Genomic DNA, 21,232 nt, shown 5'->3' with positions numbered 1-21,232 from the left:
CATGTCATTTTATCCTAGAAAAAATGTAATTGAAATACTGTAGAATTCCATTCATTCCTATGGAGGACTTACTTCCCAGTTGCCGTGCATATGAGACACTGGTGTCAGAAGTGGGATGGCGCCTGTGAGGTCATCAGAGAGGCATGCATGCACATGTAGAATTAAATAGAACTATGACCATCCTAGAGTTCTATTGTCTTTGGTAGCCTCGAGACCCACATTTGAGGACAATGCCTATCTAAGCAAGGGGCATTCGTTGTAATACACTTTATTTGTAATGGTAAAGTCATATTTGACTTTCCATGATACACTTTTTTTATATACACTATTGGAAGCCTTTAATCTCTGTTTACAAAATCTCACAGGACAACACATTTTTACATTTTTTAATTGAGCAGTATATCCTTGGGTTTAAGATACAGGAAAATAAAAACCACACAGGAAATCCAATTGTGCTTGCCATTTCTATTTGAGTGGCGATGGTCACGTTTTCTACTGGTAGAATTGCGAAAGAGTCACCATAGAAGAAGCGAACAGTTCACGCAAACCCACGAAGAAGAGCAACGAGGAAGTCTGATACATAACTTTTGTTGCCAGCTAAACTTCAGGTAATTCAATAAAAAATTGTATACGGTATGTGAAATGTAGAAAGATGAATTATTCAGTTAAATTTGAGAGAACATCGATATGTGTTTTTCTTGAGAATGACGGTTTTGAAAAACTAGTCCCGTCCTCAGCTTAGAGTTTTTAGCCTTGTCATGAGCTAACGTTAGCTAGCTACTTAGCTTATGCTAACTAGCTAGCAGGTATCATGACACAGCCAGACACAAGCGAAATGTTGTTTTAGATGATACGTTTCCATCCTATCAATTTCTTATTGATAGTTAGCCAAACAACATATTTTGGTTTATTTGTCTCGTCTTGAAACTGCAGTTTAATTGTCCAATGAAATATTTTTCTAGCTAGTTACACTGAACAAAAATAAAATAAAATAAACGCAACACGTAAAGTGTTTTTCATGAGTTGAAATAAAAGATCCCTGAAATGTTCCATACGCACGGAGTTTTTCCTCTGAGATTTAGTACACAAAGTTGTTTACATCCCTGTTAGTGAGCATTTCTCCGTTGCTAAGATTATCCATCAACCTGACAGGTTAGTTTTTTTTTTAAATTGAACATTTTATTTAACTAGACAAATCAGTAAAGAACAAATTCTAATTTTACAATGACTGCCTACCCTGTCCAAATCCCCCCCGTAATCGAACCTGGGTCTGTAGTGATACCTCTAGCACTGTGATTCAGTGCCTTAGACCGCTGCGCCACTTCAGATCCCACCACAGGTGTGGCATATCAAGAAGCCGATTAAACAGCATGATCATTACACAGGTGCACCTTGTGCTGGGGACAGTAAAAGGCCACTCTAAAATTTGGAGTTTTGTGTCACCACACAATGCCACAGATGTCTCAAGATTTGAGGGTGGGTGCAATCAGCATGCTGACTACAGGAATATCCACCAGAGCTGCTGACAGAGAATTTAATGTTCAATTCTCTGCTATAACCAGCCTCCAACGTCGTTTTAGAGAATTTGGTAGGTACGTCCAATCGGCCTCACAACTACAGACCATGTGTAACCACGCCAGCCCAGGACCTCCACATCCGGCTTCTTCACCTGCGGAATTGTCTGAGACCAGCCATCCGTCAGCTGATGAAACAGGAGTAATTATGTCTGTAATAAATCCCCTTTTGTGGGGGGAAAAACTCATTCTGAATGGCTGGGCTTAGCTCTCAAGCCAAGGCCCACCCATGACTGTGTCCCTGCCCAGTCATGTGAAATCCATAGATTTAGGGCCTAATTCATTCATTTCAATTGACAGATTTCCTTTTATAGTAACTCAGTAAAACCTTTGAAATTGTTGCATGTTGTGTTTTTATGTATTTTTGTTCAGTATATAATGTCCAAGTAATTACACAGCACATTTTCAATAGTAGTCCAAAATTACGTGACACCGCAGAACAATACTATGTCGTTAATAGTCATTTTTAAGCATGCTCGTGCAACTGTCTGCTAGGTCAGGAAAACATTTTTAAATTTTTTATTTTCTCCTCCCACTTTAGAATTAAACCAACCAGCCTACGTGTCTGTCAACAACCCGAGGATCATCATGTCTTCAGGTGCCCTATTCCCCAGCCTGGTATCAGGCTCCCGGGGCTCGTCCAGTAAATATCTGGTGGAGTTTCGTGCCGGTAAGATGACCATGAAGGGTAGCACAGTGACACCGGACAAACGTAAGGGCAGTGTGTACGTCCAACAGACGGACGACTCCCTCATCCACTTCTGCTGGAAGGACCGGGGATCTGGAAATGTTGATGATGTGAGTGGATTGCTGGATTTAGATCATGTTGAATCAGATCAAGTTGAATCAGATCAAGTTGAATCAGATCAAGTTGAATCAGATCAAGTTGAATCAGATCATGTTGAATCAGATCATGTTGAATCAGATGGCGTAATGTCTCTAGAGATGGCAGCAATGGAGATTGTAAAACTGCACAAACAGAATCTTGTACCAGGCTATGATGTCTCTGGTAGTGAAACAGTATATAAACTGAAGAATATCTAACGACTATATACAATATTAACCCAGTAAAAAGAAAACGTGATGGTTTCCAGTAAGTTTTATAATATCCTTGCTTGTTTTTGATTCCAGGACCTGATCATCTTCCCTGATGACTGTGAGTTCAAGAAGGTGAGCCAGTGTACCACTGGGCGTGTGTTTGTGCTCAAGTTCAAGGCTGGATCCAAGAGGCTGTTCTTCTGGATGCAGGTGAGGGTTGAATTAACATTACACATAACATTTAACATAATACCATTTCTTTTGACATGGAACTATAGCAGGCAAGGTGGGAATTAATTAGCCTGGTGGTCCCAGGTCTGTTGGTACTGTCATACCAAATGTGTGACAATGACCATAGGAGTTTGGCAAGACAGTATAAATGGGTCTGGGACCAGTCAAGGACATTATGGGATTTTTGTTAGACCCTTAAAGGCCTAAAGCAGCTGTTTTTTTATATATTTAATATTTTCTTGGGAACAATTCAGTATCTTACTGTAATAGATTAACATTCAAATGTGCAAAAAATATATAACAAATGAGCCAAATAACTATTTCTCAAGCTAGAACTGAATCCTAGCTGTTATTGGTAGAGAGATTTGGAACGCTCTTTGTTATTGGTAGAGAGATTTGGAATGCTCTTTGTTATTGGTAGAGAGATTTGGAACGCTCTTTGTTATTGGTAGAGAGATTTGGAATGCTCTTTGTTATTGGTCTGTTTATTTTTTTTACGTATGGTGAGGTCACCATGGAATGCTGCATTGTCGGAACTAGAAGCACAAGCATTTCGCTACACTCACATTAACATCTGCTAACCATGTGTATGTGACCAATAACATCTGCTAACCATGTGTATGTGACCAATAACATCTGCTAACCATGTGTATGTGACCATTAACATCTGCTAACCATGTGTATGTGACCATTAACATCTGCTAACCATGTGTATGTGACCATTAACATCTGCTAACCATGTGTATGTGACCAATAACATTTGATTTGATTTGGAAAAAAACTCCCGCCCCATGCAAACCTGTTGATTTAGAAGGTCCAGTGTTGATTTAGAAGGTCCAGTGTTGATTTAGAAGGTCCAGTGTTGATTTAGAAGGTCCAGTGTTGATTTAGAAGGTCCAGTGTTGATTTAGAAGGTCCAGTGTTGATTTAGAAGGTCCAGTGTTGATTTAGAAGGTCCAGTGTTGATTTAGAAGGTCCAGTGTTGATTTAGAAGGTCCAGTGTTGATTTAGAAGGTCCAGTGTTGATTCAGAAGGTCCAGTGTTGATTCAGAAGGTCCAGTGTTGATTCAGAAGGTCCAGTGTTGATTCAAAGGTCCAGTGTTGATTTAGAAGGTCCAGTGTTGATTTAGAAGGTCCAGTGTTGATTTAGAAGGTCCAGTGTTGATTTAGAAGGTCCAGTGTTGATTTAGAAGGTCCAGTGTTGATATAGAAGGTCCAGTGTTGATATAGAAGGTCCAGTGTTGATATAGAAGGTCCAGTGTTGATATAGAAGGTCCAGTGTTGATATAGAAGGTCCAGTGTTGATTAGAAGGTCCAGTGTTGATATAGAAGGTCCAGTGTTGATATAGAAGGCCAGTGTTGATATAGAAGGTCCAGTGTTGATATAGAAGGTCCAGTGTTGATATAGAAGGTCCAGTGTTGATATAGAAGGTCCAGTGTTGATATAGAAGGTCCAGTGTTGATATAGAAGGTCCAGTGTTGATATAGAAGGTCCAGTGTTGATATAGAAGGTCCAGTGTTGATATAGAAGGTCCAGTGTTGATATAGAAGGTCCAGTGTTGATATAGAAGGTCCAGTGTTGATATAGAAGGTCCAGTGTTGATATAGAAGGTCCAGTGTTGATATAGAAGGTCCAGTGTTGATATAGAAGGTCCAGTGTTGATATAGAAGGTCCAGTGTTGATATAGAAGGTCCAGTGTTGATATAGAAGGTCCAGTGTTGATATAGAAGGTCCAGTGTTGATATAGAAGGTCCAGTGTTGATATAGAAGGTCCAGTGTTGATATAGAAGGTCCAGTGTTGATATAGAAGGTCCAGTGTTGATATAGAAGGTCCAGTGTTGATATAGAAGGTCCAGTGTTGATATAGAAGGTCCAGTGTTGATATAGAAGGTCCAGTGTTGATATAGAAGGTCCAGTGTTGATATAGAAGGTCCAGTGTTGATATAGAAGGTCCAGTGTTGATATAGAAGGTCCAGTGTTGATATAGAAGGTCCAGTGTTGATATAGAAGGTCCAGTGTTGATATAGAAGGTCCAGTGTTGATATAGAAGGTCCAGTGTTGATATAGAAGGTCCAGTGTTGATATAGAAGGTCCAGTGTTGATATAGAAGGTCCAGTGTTGATATAGAAGGTCCAGTGTTGATATAGAAGGTCCAGTGTTGATATAGAAGGTCCAGTGTTGATATAGAAGGTCCAGTGTTGATATAGAAGGTCCAGTGTTGATATAGAGGTCCAGTGTTGATATAGAGGGTCCAGTGTTGATATAGAGGGTCCAGTGTTGATATAGAGGGTCCAGTGTTGATATAGAGGGTCCAGTGTTGATATAGAGGGTCCAGTGTTGATATAGAGGGTCCAGTGTTGATATAGAGGGTCCAGTGTTGATATAGAGGGTCCAGTGTTGATATAGAGGGTCCAGTGTTGATATAGAGGGTCCAGTGTTGATATAGAGGGTCCAGTGTTGATATAGAGGGTCCAGTGTTGATATAGAGGGTCCAGTGTTGATATAGAGGGTCCAGTGTTGATATAGAGGGTCCAGTGTTGATATAGAGGGTCCAGTGTTGATATAGAGGGTCCAGTGTTGATATAGAGGGTCCAGTGTTGATATAGAGGGTCCAGTGTTGATATAGAGGGTCCAGTGTTGATATAGAGGGTCCAGTGTTGATATAGAGGGTCCAGTGTTGATATAGAGGGTCCAGTGTTGATATAGAGGGTCCAGTGTTGATATAGAGGGTCCAGTGTTGATATAGAGGGTCCAGTGTTGATATAGAGGGTCCAGTGTTGATATAGAGGGTCCAGTGTTGATATAGAGGGTCCAGTGTTGATATAGAGGGTCCAGTGTTGATAGAGGGTCCAGTGTTGATATAGAGGGTCCAGTGTTGATATAGAGGGTCCAGTGTTGATATAGAGGGTCCAGTGTTGATATAGAGGGTCCAGTGTTGATATAGAGGGTCCAGTGTTGATATAGAGGGTCCAGTGTTGATATAGAGGGTCCAGTGTTGATATAGAGGGTCCAGTGTTGATATAGAGGGTCCAGTGTTGATATAGAGGGTCCAGTGTTGATATAGAGGGTCCAGTGTTGATATAGAGGGTCCAGTGTTGATATAGAGGGTCCAGTGTTGATATAGAGGGTCCAGTGTTGATATAGAGGGTCCAGTGTTGATATAGAGGGTCCAGTGTTGATATAGAGGGTCCAGTGTTGATATAGAGGGTCCAGTGTTGATATAGAGGGTCCAGTGTTGATATAGAGGTCCAGTGTTGATATAGAGGGTCCAGTGTTGATATAGAGGGTCCAGTGTTGATATAGAGGGTCCAGTGTTGATATAGAAGGTCCAGTGTTGATATAGAAGGTCCAGTGTTGATATAGAAGGTCCAGTGTTGATTTAGAAGGTCCAGTGTTGATTTAGAAGGTCCAGTGTTGATTTAGAAGGTCCAGTGTTGATTTAGAAGGTCCAGTGTTGATTTAGAAGGTCCAGTGTTGATTTAGAAGGTCCAGTGTTGATATAGAAGGTCCAGTGTTGATATAGAAGGTCCAGTGTTGATATAGAAGGTCCAGTGTTGATTTAGAAGGTCCAGTGTTGATTTAGAAGGTCCAGTGTTGATTTAGAAGGTCCAGTGTTGATTTAGAAGGTCCAGTGTTGATTTAGAAGGTCCAGTGTTGATTGTATTTTCAACTATCAGAAAATAACTATCATGTGTTTTCACACTATTACAGTGTTAGTTTCCATCAGCTGTTTTTAAAATATGATATAAAACACAAGATTATTTTATTTTTTTACTTCACTTTTTATACTTTATTCATTCTTTATGATGTTATCCATTTCTCTTGTCACCAAGAGCCAATACTTTTGATATTGATCTCTTAATGTTATTGATTCCTGTGATCACCAGGAGCCTAAGTCGGACAAGGACGAGGAGTATTGCCGTAAGGTGAATGAGTACCTGAACAACCCTCCCATGCCTGGAACACTGGGCAGTGGAGGCAGTAGCAGCCACGAGCTGTCAGCTCTAGGAGGTAGGACACACTCAGACCACTCAACATTTTTTATAACAATTTATTTGAATTGTTTCGTCTCTTAAGTTCAGAATTATTATTATTATTTTTTTATATATTTTTTTATAAATCTTCCCCCAGGTGAGGGTGGCCTGCAAAGCCTCCTGGGTAACATGAGCCACACACAGCTGATGCAGCTGATTGGACCAACTGGTCTGGGAGGACTTGGTGGTCTAGGGGCCCTAGCAGGACCAGGTCTGGCCAGTCTGTTAGGCAGTGGAGGCCCTGCTACCAGCTCCTCATCCTCCAGGTAAGAGGCCCTAGCAGGCTGGAGGGAGGGAGGTGGGGGGAGGGAGGTGGGTGGTGGGGGGAGGGAGGTGGGTGGGGGGAGGGAGGTGGGGGAGGGTGTGTGATACGACTTTTACAGCTGTGCTGCGGTCGAGGCGGAGCAGAGTACCCTGGATCAGCACAACCGTGCTAAAGAAGCTGTTCCTTTGGCTCCGTAGCCAGCCAACTACACCGCTAAAACAATCACGTCACACTGAAGTCGGAGAGACGGAAAACCAGCTGCATTAAAATTAAATTTTTACCAGTTCTGTTGACATGGTTTTTGTGTATATCCATAAACCGTTTTATGCATTATTTCACCTGTCTTCAGAACTGCTGTCTCGTCCTGACCCTTTCATTCTCTGTGGGCCGGTTGAGATTGCATTTCAAAATTGAAACAATGTTGCCGGTTGAGATCGCATTTCAAAATGGAAACAATGTTGCATTTCAAAATGGAAACAATGTTGCATTTCAAAATGGAAACAATGTTGCCAAGGTCAGAGTGCTAGATACAAGGTACGCTACGACCACAGTACGCGTCACAACAAATCATTATAATTCCTCCTCTCTTCCCTCCCCACCACAGCTCCCGTAGTCAGTCTGCGGCCGTCACCCCCTCCTCCGGTTCCACCACCACCCGGATCAGTTCGACCGTGGCCCCCACCACTCCAGTTACCCCTGCTGCCACCTCTGCTGCCTCCCCCACTGTCACCCCCACCACTCCTGCTGGTACTGTTATTACCATGTCTTCTGTCTATAGTATTGCACCTTATTGGTTATTACCTTTTATATTTTATTTCCAACTTTTTATCTGGAAGTGGTTCGTCAGGACCTCCACCAGCCAACCAGTAGTAACATTAACATGATGCTTTATCTGGACGTGGTTCTACAGGACCTCCACCAGCCAACCAGTAGTAACATTAACATGATGCTTTATCTGGACGTGGTTCATCAGGACCTCCACCAGCCAACCAGTAGTAACATTAACATGATGCTTTATCTGGACGTGGTTCTACAGGACCTCCAGCAGCCAACCAGTAGTAACATTAACATGATGCTTTATCTGGACGTGGTTCATCAGGACCTCCACCAGCCAACCAGTAGTAACATTAACATGATGCTTTATCTGGACGTGGTTCTACAGGACCTCCACCAGCCAACCAGTAGTAACATTAACATGATGCTTTATCTGGACGTGGTTCGTCAGGACCTCCACCAGCCAACCAGTAGTAACATTAACATGATGCTTTATCTGGACGTGGTTCATCAGGACCTCCACCAGCCAACCAGTAGTAACATTAACATGATGCTTTATCTGGACGTGGTTCATCAGGACCTCCACCAGCCAACCAGTAGTAACATTAACATGATGCTTTATCTGGACGTGGTTCTACAGGACCTCCACCAGCCAACCAGTAGTAACATTAACATGATGCTTTATCTGGACGTGGTTCGTCAGGACCTCCACCAGCCAACCAGTAGTAACATTAACATGATGCTTTATCTGGACGTGGTTCATCAGGACCTCCACCAGCCAACCAGTAGTAACATTAACATGATGCTTTATCTGGACGTGGTTCATCAGGACCTCCACCAGCCAACCAGTAGTAACATTAACATGATGCTTTATCTGGACGTGGTTCTACAGGACCTCCACCAGCCAACCAGTAGTAACATTAACATGATGCTTTATCTGGACGTGGTTCGTCAGGACCTCCACCAGCCAACCAGTAGTAACATTAACATGATGCTTTATCTGGACGTGGTTCGTCAGGACCTCCACCAGCCAACCAGTAGTAACATTAACATGATGCTTTATCTGGACGTGGTTCGTCAGGACCTCCACCAGCCAACCAGTAGTAACATTAACATGATGCTTTATCTGGACGTGGTTCATCAGGACCTCCACCAGCCAACCAGTAGTAACATTAACATGATGCTTTATCTGGACGTGGTTCGTCAGGACCTCCACCAGCCAACCAGTAGTAACATTAACATGATGCTTTATCTGGACGTGGTTAGTCAGGACCTCCACCAGCCAACCAGTAGTAACATTAACATGATGCTTTATCTGGGACGTGGTTCGTCAGGACCTCCACCAGCCAACCAGTAGTAACATTAACATGATGCTTTATCTGGACGTGGTTCTACAGGACCTCCACCAGCCAACCAGTAGTAACATTAACATGATGCTTTATCTGGACGTGGTTCATCAGGACCTCCACCAGCCAACCAGTAGTAACATTAACATGATGCTTTATCTGGACGTGGTTCGTCAGGACCTCCACCAGCCAACCAGTAGTAACATTAACATGATGCTTTATCTGGACGTGGTTCTACAGGACCTCCACCAGCCAACCAGTAGTAACATTAACATGATGCTTTATCTGGACGTGGTTCATCAGGACCTCCACCAGCCAACCAGTAGTAACATTAACATGATGCTTTATCTGGACGTGGTTCGTCAGGACCTCCACCAGCCAACCAGTAGTAACATTAACATGATGCTTTATCTGGACGTGGTTCGTCAGGACCTCCACCAGCCAACCAGTAGTAACATTAACATGATGCTTTATCTGGACGTGGTTCGTCAGGACCTCCACCAGCCAACCAGTAGTAACATTAACATGATGCTTTATCTGGACGTGGTTCATCAGGACCTCCACCAGCCAACCAGTAGTAACATTAACATGATGCTTTATCTGGACGTGGTTCATCAGGACCTCCACCAGCCGAAGCTAAGTAGTAACATTAAGATTATGCCTTTTAATTGCAGTCGCTGTACTCATAATATACAGGAGAACTATCGCCTTATGGCGAGGATAGCTGTGCTGCAAGCCCAGCTTCAGACGCAATCGTTAATCGTTGGAGGTCCTGACGAACCACGTCCAGATAAAGCATCATGTTAATGTTACTACTGGTTGGCTGGTGGAGGTCCTGACGAACCACGTCCAGATAAAGCATCATGTTAATGTTACTACTGGTTGGCTGGTGGAGGTCCTGACGAACCACGCAACCAGATAAAGCATCATGTTAATGTTACTACTGGTTGGCTGGTGGAGGTCCTGTAGAACCACGCCCAGATAAAGCATCATGTTAATGTTACTACTGGTTGGCTGGTGGAGGTCCTCCAGAACCACGCCCAGATAAAGCATCATGTTAATGTTACTACTGGTTGGCTGGTGGAGGTCCTGATGAACCACGCCCAGATAAAGCATCATGTTAATGTTACTACTGGTTTTGGTGGAGGTCCTGATGAACCACGCCCAGATAAAGCATCATGTTAATGTTACTACTGGTTGGCTGGTGGAGGTCCTGTAGAACCACGTCCAGATAAAGCATCATGTTAATGTTACTACTGGTTGGCTGGTGGAGGTCCTGATGAACCACGTCCAGATAAAGCATCATGTTAATGTTACTACTGGTTGGCTGGTGGAGGTCCTGATGAACCACGTCCAGATAAAGCATCATGTTAATGTTACTACTGGTTGGCTGCTGGAGGTCCTGTAGAACCACGTCCAGATAAAGCATCATGTTAATGTTACTACTGGTTGGCTGGTGGAGGTCCTGTAGAACCACGTCCAGATAAAAAGTTGAGTGAGGGGGAAAAACAAAAAAATATAAACGGTAATTTAAAAAAATACAAACCGTAAAGTTGTCAGGTAGCAAAGTAAGGTTGGCAACAAAACGCACAAAACACATGTAAACAAGTCTGCAAGGTGTGGCTGAAATAGCCGAATCCACTAATTTCAAGGGGTGTCCACATACTTTTGTAAGTGTATACACACACACACACACACATTTAGTTAGTTCATTGAATATGTAGAAAGAGAGGGGAAGATTGAGAGCTTGTGTTAAAGGGCAGTGGTCACCTGCCGACACTGTAGACATTTGTGTTTTGAGGTTTCGGCTTTAGCACCCTAGGCCACGTCCCGTCTGTGACGAATAACGGTTGATTTGATTGGATTTGTTGCTGCAGCCCAGACCCCCGTCGTGCCGGCAGCCGTCGGCTCCCCCACCCAGCCCATCCAGCTCAGCGACCTGCAGAGCATCCTGGCCACTATGAACGTACCGGCCATGTCGGCTGCCGTCGCCGTGCAGGGAGGTGACGGTAAGTGGACGACAGAAATGGACATTGACGGAGAGAAGTAGTATACATTCTACAGATAATTAGTGGCTTTTGTTTTTCTCACTTTTTGTAACAATTAGCTTGTTTTTAGATGGCTAAATAGGGATTTATTTTTTAAGAGAGTGTAGTTGAATAATTAATTGTAGGCAATACATGACGTGGACATTTTCTTTAGATTTTTTATCTTTATGAATTAATAGTGTATATTTCATCATTGTGTTGACCCTCTCCTCAGTGGACCTGGCCAGTGTGTGTACCCCGGAGATCATGGCTCCTATCCTGTCTAACTCTGAGGTACAGCAGAGGCTCCTACCCTACCTGCCCTCGGGAGAGTCTCTACCTCAGAGTGCAGAAGAGATCCAGAACACACTCACCTCGCCACAGTTCCAACAGGTTAAGAATTTAAAAAAAATATATATATATATTTTTAACGGACAGTCACGACAGGTTATCTCCTAGTTTTATAGAGAAACATTTGATTGGGTATGACTGCCAAAGGACCTGCTCCACATTCCCTTAAATGCTAAACTCCTCTCTCTGTGTGTGTGTGTCTCTCTTCCCAGGCGATGAGTATGTTCAGCAGTGCCTTGGCATCAGGACAGCTCGGACCTCTCATGAACCAGTTTGGTCTGCCCTCTGCGGCTGTTGATGCAGCAAACAAAGGAGGTGACCCCCCCCCCCCCCACACACACACACACACACGTCATAATTTACACACACACACACACACAAGCAGTAAGCGCATGTGGCAAACAGGGGGCAGCAGTTGCCTTGGAGACAGGCTCGTAACCAGAGGTTGGCATCAATATACCATCTGCTGCCCCCTTGAGCAAAGCACTGAAAACCCCATGTTTTGTTTGTTTAAAAAAATAAATAAATCTGTTTTAGATGTGGAAGCGTTTGCCAAAGCCATGGAAGGGACTGACAAGGATAAAGACAAGAAGGACGATGACGAGGACATGAGCCTGGATTAGAAGATCTGACCTGGAGTCTCTTGACACGTGTCCTTCTGTTACTTACCGATAGTCTGGAGTGTTGCCTCAATGAATATTTAGCATTTCTCAGATGCATCTTTACAGAAAATGCACTGTGCCAACGAATCAATCGTCTTTGAATAGCTTGTGTGTGTGTATTCAATGCATTTACATTAACATTAAATTAATAAAAGTATGACAATTACAAATGCCTTTCTCTAAAAAATTTTTTTTTAAAAAGCAAACAATTGAGCACAAAAAAATATAAAAGTTGACCCATTTTTGTATCAAGTAAGACTTTATTTAAAAAATGTATTTAAAATAGCTATTCTTCTGAGGGGGAATCGCCTTACGTTATCTGAGTGAGATATTTAACCAATAAGGCACCTCGGGGAGTTTGTGGTATATGGCCAATATACCCCGGGTAAAGGGCTGTTCTTAGACACGACGCAACGAGGAGTGCCTGGATACAGCTCTTAGCCCGTGGTATATTGGTCGTATACCACAAACTCCCGAGGTGCCTTATTGCTGTTATAAACTGGTTACCAACGTATGACAATTTGTACTATCAGCATTCAGGGCTCGAACCACCCAGTTTATAATAACATATAAACAGTAAAAGTTTTAAACTCTTGTGATATAATCCATACACCCCCTCCCCCCCATTATACCAACTATATAAAATGTGCATTTATTCTATAGAATACAGTACATGTGGATCAACGATAACACTGATTATAGTATTTAAAGCTGGACTCCTTAATGGTGAAATTAACATGTTTGTTTTGGATATAACCGAAGTTCAAGTTACTGCCAACAATGAACCCCCCCCATATTCCACGTTGAAGGGATGTACCACAGTATTACTGAGGGCCGGTTTCATAGACCTACATTAATATTCTCAACATGAAAGCATTTTATTTTTTTTGAGCTATGGTCAAATCGAGTCAATGTAAGTAAAGCAGAACCACAATGATCACAACCACAATTTTCTACTAAAGGGATTCTTTATTTATGTGTGTATATATATATATATATATATATATATATATTTTAAGCACTTTCCAGAACTAGTTAGTCGAAGTGGATTCTATCCATGGCCAAACAACGACACGATTTTTCAGTGGTCTGTATAAAGTAAGTGCAGTTTGGTCAAGGTAAGTTTAGGGCTCGATTCAACCCGGATCACGGAAGTTATAGCGCGATTTGAAATTCAAGCGTTATTTCCGATTGAGCCGAAACAATGCAGCATTTACTGTGAACGCAGGAAGATTGCCTTTAAATTGATATCACACTGGAGAGCGGATCTTCAGAGCTACGGATTGAATCGATCCATTTAAAATGTAGGTCTGTGAAAGCAGCCCAGAGAGATGTAGATTACTATTAAAGTTACAGTACTAACACACTAAAGACAACATACTTAGCTATCTTATTCTCTAGCCCAGGTACCAGTCTGTTTCTGCTATCATTCCACTCCTTGTATGACACGAAGGACTGGACTTTACTCAAGCGCTAGCACTTAGTTAATTGCAAACTGGAAATCAAGACGTGGAAAAATAAATACATTTAAATTAACTAATGTACGTCACCCACCACCAGTGATTTGTATGGTAGACATCATGTACGTGTTTTATATGGTGACGAGTAGTACCATATATGCCCCTGCATCGGAGCAGGGCTGCGTTCAAACAGGCTAACAAAGTGGTTGGAATGTTCAGATAGAAATACAATTTCTAGAACCGACATGCCTCTCTGATGTGTAGAATACAGTATCACGCCAGCTCTATTCATAACATTTCTGTCTGCAAAGCTCCACAACATTGTCCTACTGAACTTGCCCCCAGGGGTGATACTTCAGAGAGGTGAAACAATTAATAAAAAATTAAAAAGAGAACTGGTCTATTATACAGTTGTGGTCAAAAGTTTTGAGAATGACACAAATATTAATTTCCACAAAGTTTGCTGCTTCAGTGTCTTTAGATATTTTTTGTCAGATGTTACTATGGAATACTGAAGTATAATTACAAGCATTTCATAAGTGTCAAAGGATTTTTATTGACAATTACATGAAGTTGATGCAAAGAGTCAATATTTGTAGTGTTGACCCTCTTTTTCAAGACCTCTGCAATCCGCCCTGGCATGCTGTCAATTAACTTCTGGGCCACATCCTGACTGATGGCAGCCCATTTTTGCATAATCAATGCTTGGAGTTTGTCAGAATTTGTGAGTTTTTGTTTGTCCACCTGCCTCTTGAGGTGACCACAAGTTCTTAATGGGATTAAGGTCTGGGGAGTTTCCTGTCCATGGACCCAAAATATCAATGTTTTGTTCCCCGAGCCACTTAGTTATCACTTTTGCCTTATGGCAAGGTGCTCCATCATGCTGGAAAAGGCATTGTTCTTCACCAAACTGTTCCTAGATGGTTGGGAGAAGTTGCTCTCGGAGGATGGGTTGGTACCATTCTTTATTCATGGCTGTGTTCTTAGGCAAAATTGTGAGTGAGCCCACTCCCTTGGCTGAGAAGCAACCCCACACATGAATGGTCTCAGTGTGCTTTACTGTTGGCATTACACAGGACTGATGGTAGCGCTCACCTTGTCTTCTCCGGACAATAATTTTTCCGGATGCCCCAAACAATCGGAAAAGGGATTCAATCTGAGAAAATGACTTTACCCCAGTCCTCAGCAGTCCAATCCCTGTACCTTTAGCAGAATATCAGTCTGTCCCTGATGTTTTTCCTGGAGAGAAGTGGCTTCTTTGATGGCCTTGACACCAGGCCATCCATCCCAAAGTCTTTGTCTCACTGTGCGTGCAGATGCACTCACACCTGCCTGCTGCCATTCCTGAGCAAGCTCTGTACTGGTGGTGCCCCGATCCTGCAGCTGAATCAACTTTAGGAGACAGTCCTGGCGATTGCTGGACTTTCTTGGGTGCCCTGAAGCCGCCTTCACAACAATTGAACCACTCTCCTTGAAGTTCTTGATACGATAAATGGTTGATTTAGGTGCAATCTTACTGGCAGCAATATCCTTGCCTGGGAAGCCCTTTTTGTGCAAAGCAATGATGACAGCATGTGTTTCCTTGCAGGTAACCATGGTTGACAGAGGAAGAACAATGATTCCAAGCACCACCCTCCATTTGAAGCTTCCAGTCTGTTATTCGAACTCAATCAGCATGACAGAGTGATCTCCAGCCTTGTCCTCATCAACACTCACACATGTGTTAACGAGAGAAACACTGACATATCAGCTGGTCCTTTTGTGGCAGGGCTGAAATGCAGTGAGGATTCAGTTCATTTGCATGGAAAAGAGGGACTTTGCAATTCATTGCAATTCATCTGATCACTCTTCATAGCATTCTGGAGTATATGCAAATTACCATCATCGAAACTGAGGCAGCAGACTTTGTGAAAATTAATATTTGTGTAATTCTCAACTTTTGGCCACGACTGTACAGCTGCAGATATGTTAGACTGATATGTACAGCTGTAGATATATTAGACATGAAGACAGTATACATGACAGAGAATCATATTGGTTCTACATAGGTATTTCTATCAGAATTTTCTGTAATGTCCTTATGAACATGACCCAGAGCTAGCTGGCTGTAACAGGGCTAAAAGGGGTCTACATGGCTGGACAGCCCTGTGTGCCCACAGCTCCGTGTACTGACAGGGGTTTAGACAGCACGGCTGGTCGCTGGTTCAGGACTGCTCTCCGAACACAACCATGGAAGGAGGGCAGGGCATCAGGGAGGCCCGGCACATCAACACCATCTAGAGGAGAGAGAAGAAGACCACAGGAAATGCTGAGTTGCAACACAGAAAGATCATTTAAGATGGGTTTGTATGTATGGCAAAAACACTCTCCATTTCACTTATCTGTATCCCGCAAGGTACACATGCACAGTTTAAGATTTAAAACCATGGTATCATTACCTTAACTATTCAAATGTTTGACTTCTGAGATAAATGTTTGTCATGTTAGTCCAGACCCCTGTGAGCATTGAAGGTCCCCAAAAACACAGAAGCCTCTATCATTCTTAAATGGAAGAAGTTGTGAACCACCAAGACTCTTCCTAGAGCTGGCCAAACTGAGCAATCGGGGGAGAATGGCCTTGATCAGGGAGGTGACCAAGAACCCGATGGTCACTCTGACAGAGCTCCAGAGTTTCTCTGTGGAGATGGGAGAAACTTCCAGAAGGACAACCATCTCTGCAGCACTCCATCAATCAGGCCTTTATGGTAGAGTGGCCAGTCGGAAGCCACTCCTCAGTAAAAGGCACATGACAGCCTGCTTAGAGTTTGCCAAAAGGCACCTAAAGACTCTTAGACCATGAGAAACAAGATTCTCTGGTCTGATGAAACCAAGAAAGCCAAGAGTCACACCTGGAGGAAACCTGGCACTATCCCTATGGTGAAGCATGGTGGTGGAAGCATCATGCTGTGGAGATGTCTTTCCGCGACAGGGACTGGGAGACTAATCAGGATCGAGGGAAAGATGAACGGAGCGAAGTACAGAGAGATCCTTGATGAAAACCTGCTCCACAGCGCTCAGGACCTTAGACTGGGGCAAAGGTTGAACTGCCAACAGGACAACGACCCTAAACACACAGCCAAGACAACACAGGAGTGGCTTCGGGACAAGTCTCAATGTCCTTGAAAGAAATTACACAAATTACAGGCACACCTGGTAATTGAAATGCATTCCAGGTGACCACCACATGAAGCTGGTTGAGAGAATGCCAAGAGTGTGCAAAGCTGTCATCAAGGCAAAGGGTGGCTACTTGGAAGAATCTAAAATATATTTGTAGTAACTTTTGTGGTTACTACATGATTCCATATGTGTTATTTCATAGTTTTGATGTCTTCACTATTATTCTAAAATTTAGAAAATAGTAAAAATAAAGAAAATCCCTTGAATGAGTAGGTGTGTCCAAACGTTTGACTGGTACTGTATGTCTGTATGTATATGCATTATATAGTATCTCTATGGGGTGTCCTCACCTGGTATGGGGTTGTATATACTTATCTACACTGAACAAAAATATAAAACGCAACATGTAATGTGTTGGTTTCATGAGCTTAAATAAAAAAGTCTCAGATATTTTCCATACGCACAAAAAAGCTTATTTCGCTCAAATGTTGTCTCTGTTAGTGAGCATTTCTCCTTTACCAAGGCAATCCATCCACCTGATAGTTGTGGCATATCAAGAAGCTGATTAAACTGCATGATCATTACACAGGTGCACCTTGTGCTGGTGGAAATAAAAGGCCTCTTCAAACTGTGCAGTTTTGTCACACAACACAATGCCACAGATGTCTCAAGTTGCGGGAGCGTGTAATTGGCATGCTGACTGTAGCTTTATCCACCAGAGCTGTTGCCAGAGAATTTAATGTTCATTTCTCTACCATAAGCCACCTCCAACGTCATTTTTGAGAATTTGGCAGTACGTCCACCTCACAACCGCAGACCATGTGTAACCCCGCCAGCCCAGGACCTCCACACCCGGCTTCTTCACCTGAGGGATCGTCTGACCAGCCCAGGACCTCCACACCCGGCTTCTTCACCTGAGGGATCGTCTGACCAGCCCAGGACCTCCACACCCGGCTTCTTCACCTGAGGGATCGTCTGACCAGCCCAGGACCTCCCAGCCCAGGACCTCCAGGACCTCCACCCGGCTTCTTCACCTGAGGGATCGTCTGACCAGCCCAGGACCTCCACACCCGGCTTCTTCACCGGCTTGACCAGCCCAGGACCTCACCTGAGGGATCGTCTGACCAGCCCAGGACCTCCACACCCGGCTTCTTCACCTGAGGGATCGTCTGACCAGCCCAGGACCTCCACACCCGGCTTCTTCACCTGAGGGATCGTCTGAGATCAGCCCAGGACCTCCACACCCGGCTTCTTCACCTGAGGGATCGTCTGAGATCAGCCACCCGGACAGCTGTTGGTTTGCACAACCAAATCATTTCTGCACAAACTGTCAGAAACCGTCTCAGGGAAGCTCATCTGCTCGTCATCCTCACCAGGGTCTTGACCTGACTATTTCGGTGTCATAACCGACTTCAGTTAGCAAATGCTAATATACCTTGGCCACTGGCACGCTGGAGAAGTGTGGTCTTCACGGATGAAACCAGGTTTCAACTGTACCGTTCAGATGGCAGACAGCGAGTATGGTGTTGTGTGGGAGAGCGGTCTGCTGATGTCAGTGTTGTGAACAGAGTGCCCCATGGTGGGGTTATGGTATGGGGCAGGCATAAGCTATGGACAACGAACACAATTGCATTTTATCGATGCCAATTTGAATGCTCAGAGATACCGTGACGAGATCCTGAGGCCCATTGTTGTGCCATTCATCCGCCACCATCACCTCATGTTTCAGCATGTTAATGCCCGGCCCCATGTCGCAAGGGTCTGTACACAATTCCTGGAAGCTGAAAATGTCCCAGTTCTTCCATGGCCTGCATACTAACCAGACATGTCACCCATTGAGCATGTTTGGGATGCTCTGGATCGACCTGTCAACCTTCCAGTTCCCGCCAATATCCAGCAACTTCACACAGCCATTGAAGAGGAGTGGGACAACATTCCACAGGCCACAATCAATGACTGGGGGGATCCTAGATGTTTTTTGACCATGGTATTCCCTTACGACCAGGGATGAATCTATTTATGAAAATTTAAATTGATAGATTTCCCAATGAAGCATCGCAGCGGGCTGCATTGCCTGCATGCGTAGTAACATTAGCAGCCCCCCCAACACCGTCCCGCGGCCATGCCACCCCCCCCCAACCCAAAACACCGTCCCGCGGCCATGCCTCCCCCCAACCCAAAACATCGTCCCGCGGCCATGCCCCCCCAACCCCAAACATCGTCCCGCGGCCATGCCCCCCCAACCCCAAACATCGTCCCGCGGCCATGCCCCCCAACCCCAAACATCGTCCCACGGCCATGCCCCCCCCAACCCAAAACACCGTCCCGCGGCCATGCCCCCCAACCCCAAACACCGTCCCGCGGCCATGCCCCCCAACCCCAAACATCGTCCCGCGGCCATGCCTCCTACAATTTAGTGCCGGTTTGCTTCGTTCTACTACACTGACGGTCCTCCTTCCCCAGTGGTTAGCATGCTATTTCAAGTGCCAGTAGATTAGGGTTTGCGGCCCGGCCCGGTCAACCATACAGGGATGGAACTCATACATTACATGGCTACTTCACAGTCCCTTCACCGTGGTCACTCTCCAGCGGATGTTTCTCTTTCCTCCACTATCCTTACATTGGATGTGAGATCATTTATGGTATGCATGCCCAATGTAGACATACAGTATCATGGGATTAGTATTGGCCTGGTGGGCGTGTCCAATGTAGACATACAGTATCATGGGATTAGTATTGGCCTGGTGGGCGTGTCCAATGTAGACATACAGTATCATGGGATTAGTATTGGCCTGGTGGGCGTGTCCAATGTAGACATACAGTATCATGGGATTAGTATTGGCCTGGTGGGCGTGTCCAATGTAGACATACAGTATCATGGGATTAGTATTGGCCTGGTGGGCGTGTCCAATGTAGACATACAGTATCATGGGATTAGTATTGGCCTGGTGGGCGTGTCCAATGTAGACATACAGTATCATGGGATTAGTATTGGCCTGGTGGGCGTGCCCAATGTAGACATACAGTATCATGGGATTAGTATTGGCCTGGTGGGCGTGTCCAATGTAGACATACAGTATCATGGGATTAGTATTGGCCTGGTGGGCGTGTCCAATGTAGACATACAGTATCATGGGATTAGTATTGGCCTGGTGGGCGTGTCCAATGTAGACATACAGTATCATGGGATTAGTATTGGCCTGGTGGGCGTGCCCAATGTAGACATACAGTATCATGGGATTAGTATTGGCCTGGTGGGCGTGTCCAATGTAGACATACAGTATCATGGGATTAGTATTGGCCTGGTGGGCGTGTCCAATGTAGACATACAGTATCATGGGATTAGTATTGGCCTGGTGGGCGTGTCCAATGTAGACATACAGTATCATGGGATTAGTATTGACCTGGTGGGCGTGTCCAATGTAGACATACAGTATCATGGGATTAGTATTGGCCTGGTGGGCGTGCCCAATGTAGACATACAGTATCATGGGATTAGTATTGGCCTGGTGGGCGTGTCCAATGTAGACATACAGTATCATGGGATTAGTATTGGCCTGGTGGGCGTGTCCAATGCATTTGTACACGTGGCTTGTCATTTCAATACTGAAACAAGTTGAGCAAATCCTCACACGTTGTTTACTTCTGAATTGATACTATTAGACGTGGGAATCATTTGACGCGGGAATCATTTGACGTGGGAATCATTTGACGCGGGAATCATTTGACGTGGGAATCATTTGACGTGGGAATTATTTGACGTGGGAATCATTTGACGTGGGAATCATTTGACGTGGGAATCATTTGACGTGGGAATCATTTGATAATAACTTGGAAAGGAAACAAAAGGCTGACCCAGAGTAAAGTGGGTTTGTCTTTTCATGAATTAATGAGGCTAACCATGTGGAAGGATGCCAGATTAGACTCATAATGAGGCTAACCATGTGGAAGGATGCCAGATTAGACTCATAATGAGGCTAACCGTGTGGAAGGATGCCAGATTAGACTCATAATGAGGCTAACCATGTGGAAGGATGCCAGAGTAGACTCATAATGAGGCTAACCATGTGGAAGGATGCCAGATTAGACTCATAATGAGGCCAACCATGTGGAAGGATGCCAGATTAGACTCATAATGAGGTTAACCATGTGGAAGGATGCCAGATTAGACTCATAATGAGGCTAACCATGTCAAAGGATGCCAGATTAGGCTCATAATGAGGCTAACCATGTGGAAGGATGCCAGATTAGACTCATAATGAGGCTAACCGTGTTGAAGGATGCCAGATTAGACTCATAATGAGGCTAACCAT

General features: G+C 44.1%; 2 protein-coding genes across 2 annotated transcripts in view; one reads left to right on the top strand and one right to left on the bottom strand.

The window, feature by feature from the left end:
- The first annotated feature begins 500 nt into the window (after positions 1-500).
- Positions 501-12,473, top strand: adrm1 (ADRM1 26S proteasome ubiquitin receptor). Its single transcript, XM_029650905.2, has 10 exons — positions 501-608; positions 2,116-2,372; positions 2,706-2,822; positions 6,732-6,855; positions 6,976-7,144; positions 7,748-7,890; positions 11,141-11,272; positions 11,526-11,683; positions 11,854-11,956; positions 12,179-12,473. Exons 2-10 carry the CDS (start codon positions 2,163-2,165, stop codon positions 12,262-12,264), a joined length of 1,242 nt encoding a protein of 413 aa, XP_029506765.1. The 5' UTR covers positions 501-608; positions 2,116-2,162; the 3' UTR covers positions 12,265-12,473.
- A 70-nt stretch (positions 12,474-12,543) lies between these two features.
- Positions 12,544-21,232, bottom strand: part of lama5 (laminin, alpha 5) — a 324,122-nt gene continuing 315,433 nt past the window's right edge. The window contains 1 exon segment of the mRNA XM_065005098.1: positions 12,544-16,039. Coding sequence (XP_064861170.1) covers positions 15,891-16,039 — 149 coding nt within the window. The 3' untranslated portion in view covers positions 12,544-15,890.

Source organism: Oncorhynchus nerka, linkage group LG20 (genome assembly GCF_034236695.1).
Source record: "Oncorhynchus nerka isolate Pitt River linkage group LG20, Oner_Uvic_2.0, whole genome shotgun sequence".
NCBI classification, from domain to species: Eukaryota; Metazoa; Chordata; class Actinopteri; order Salmoniformes; family Salmonidae; genus Oncorhynchus; species Oncorhynchus nerka.
Note: the sequence above shows the minus strand (reverse complement) of the source record. Positions and strands in the feature narration are given on the sequence as shown.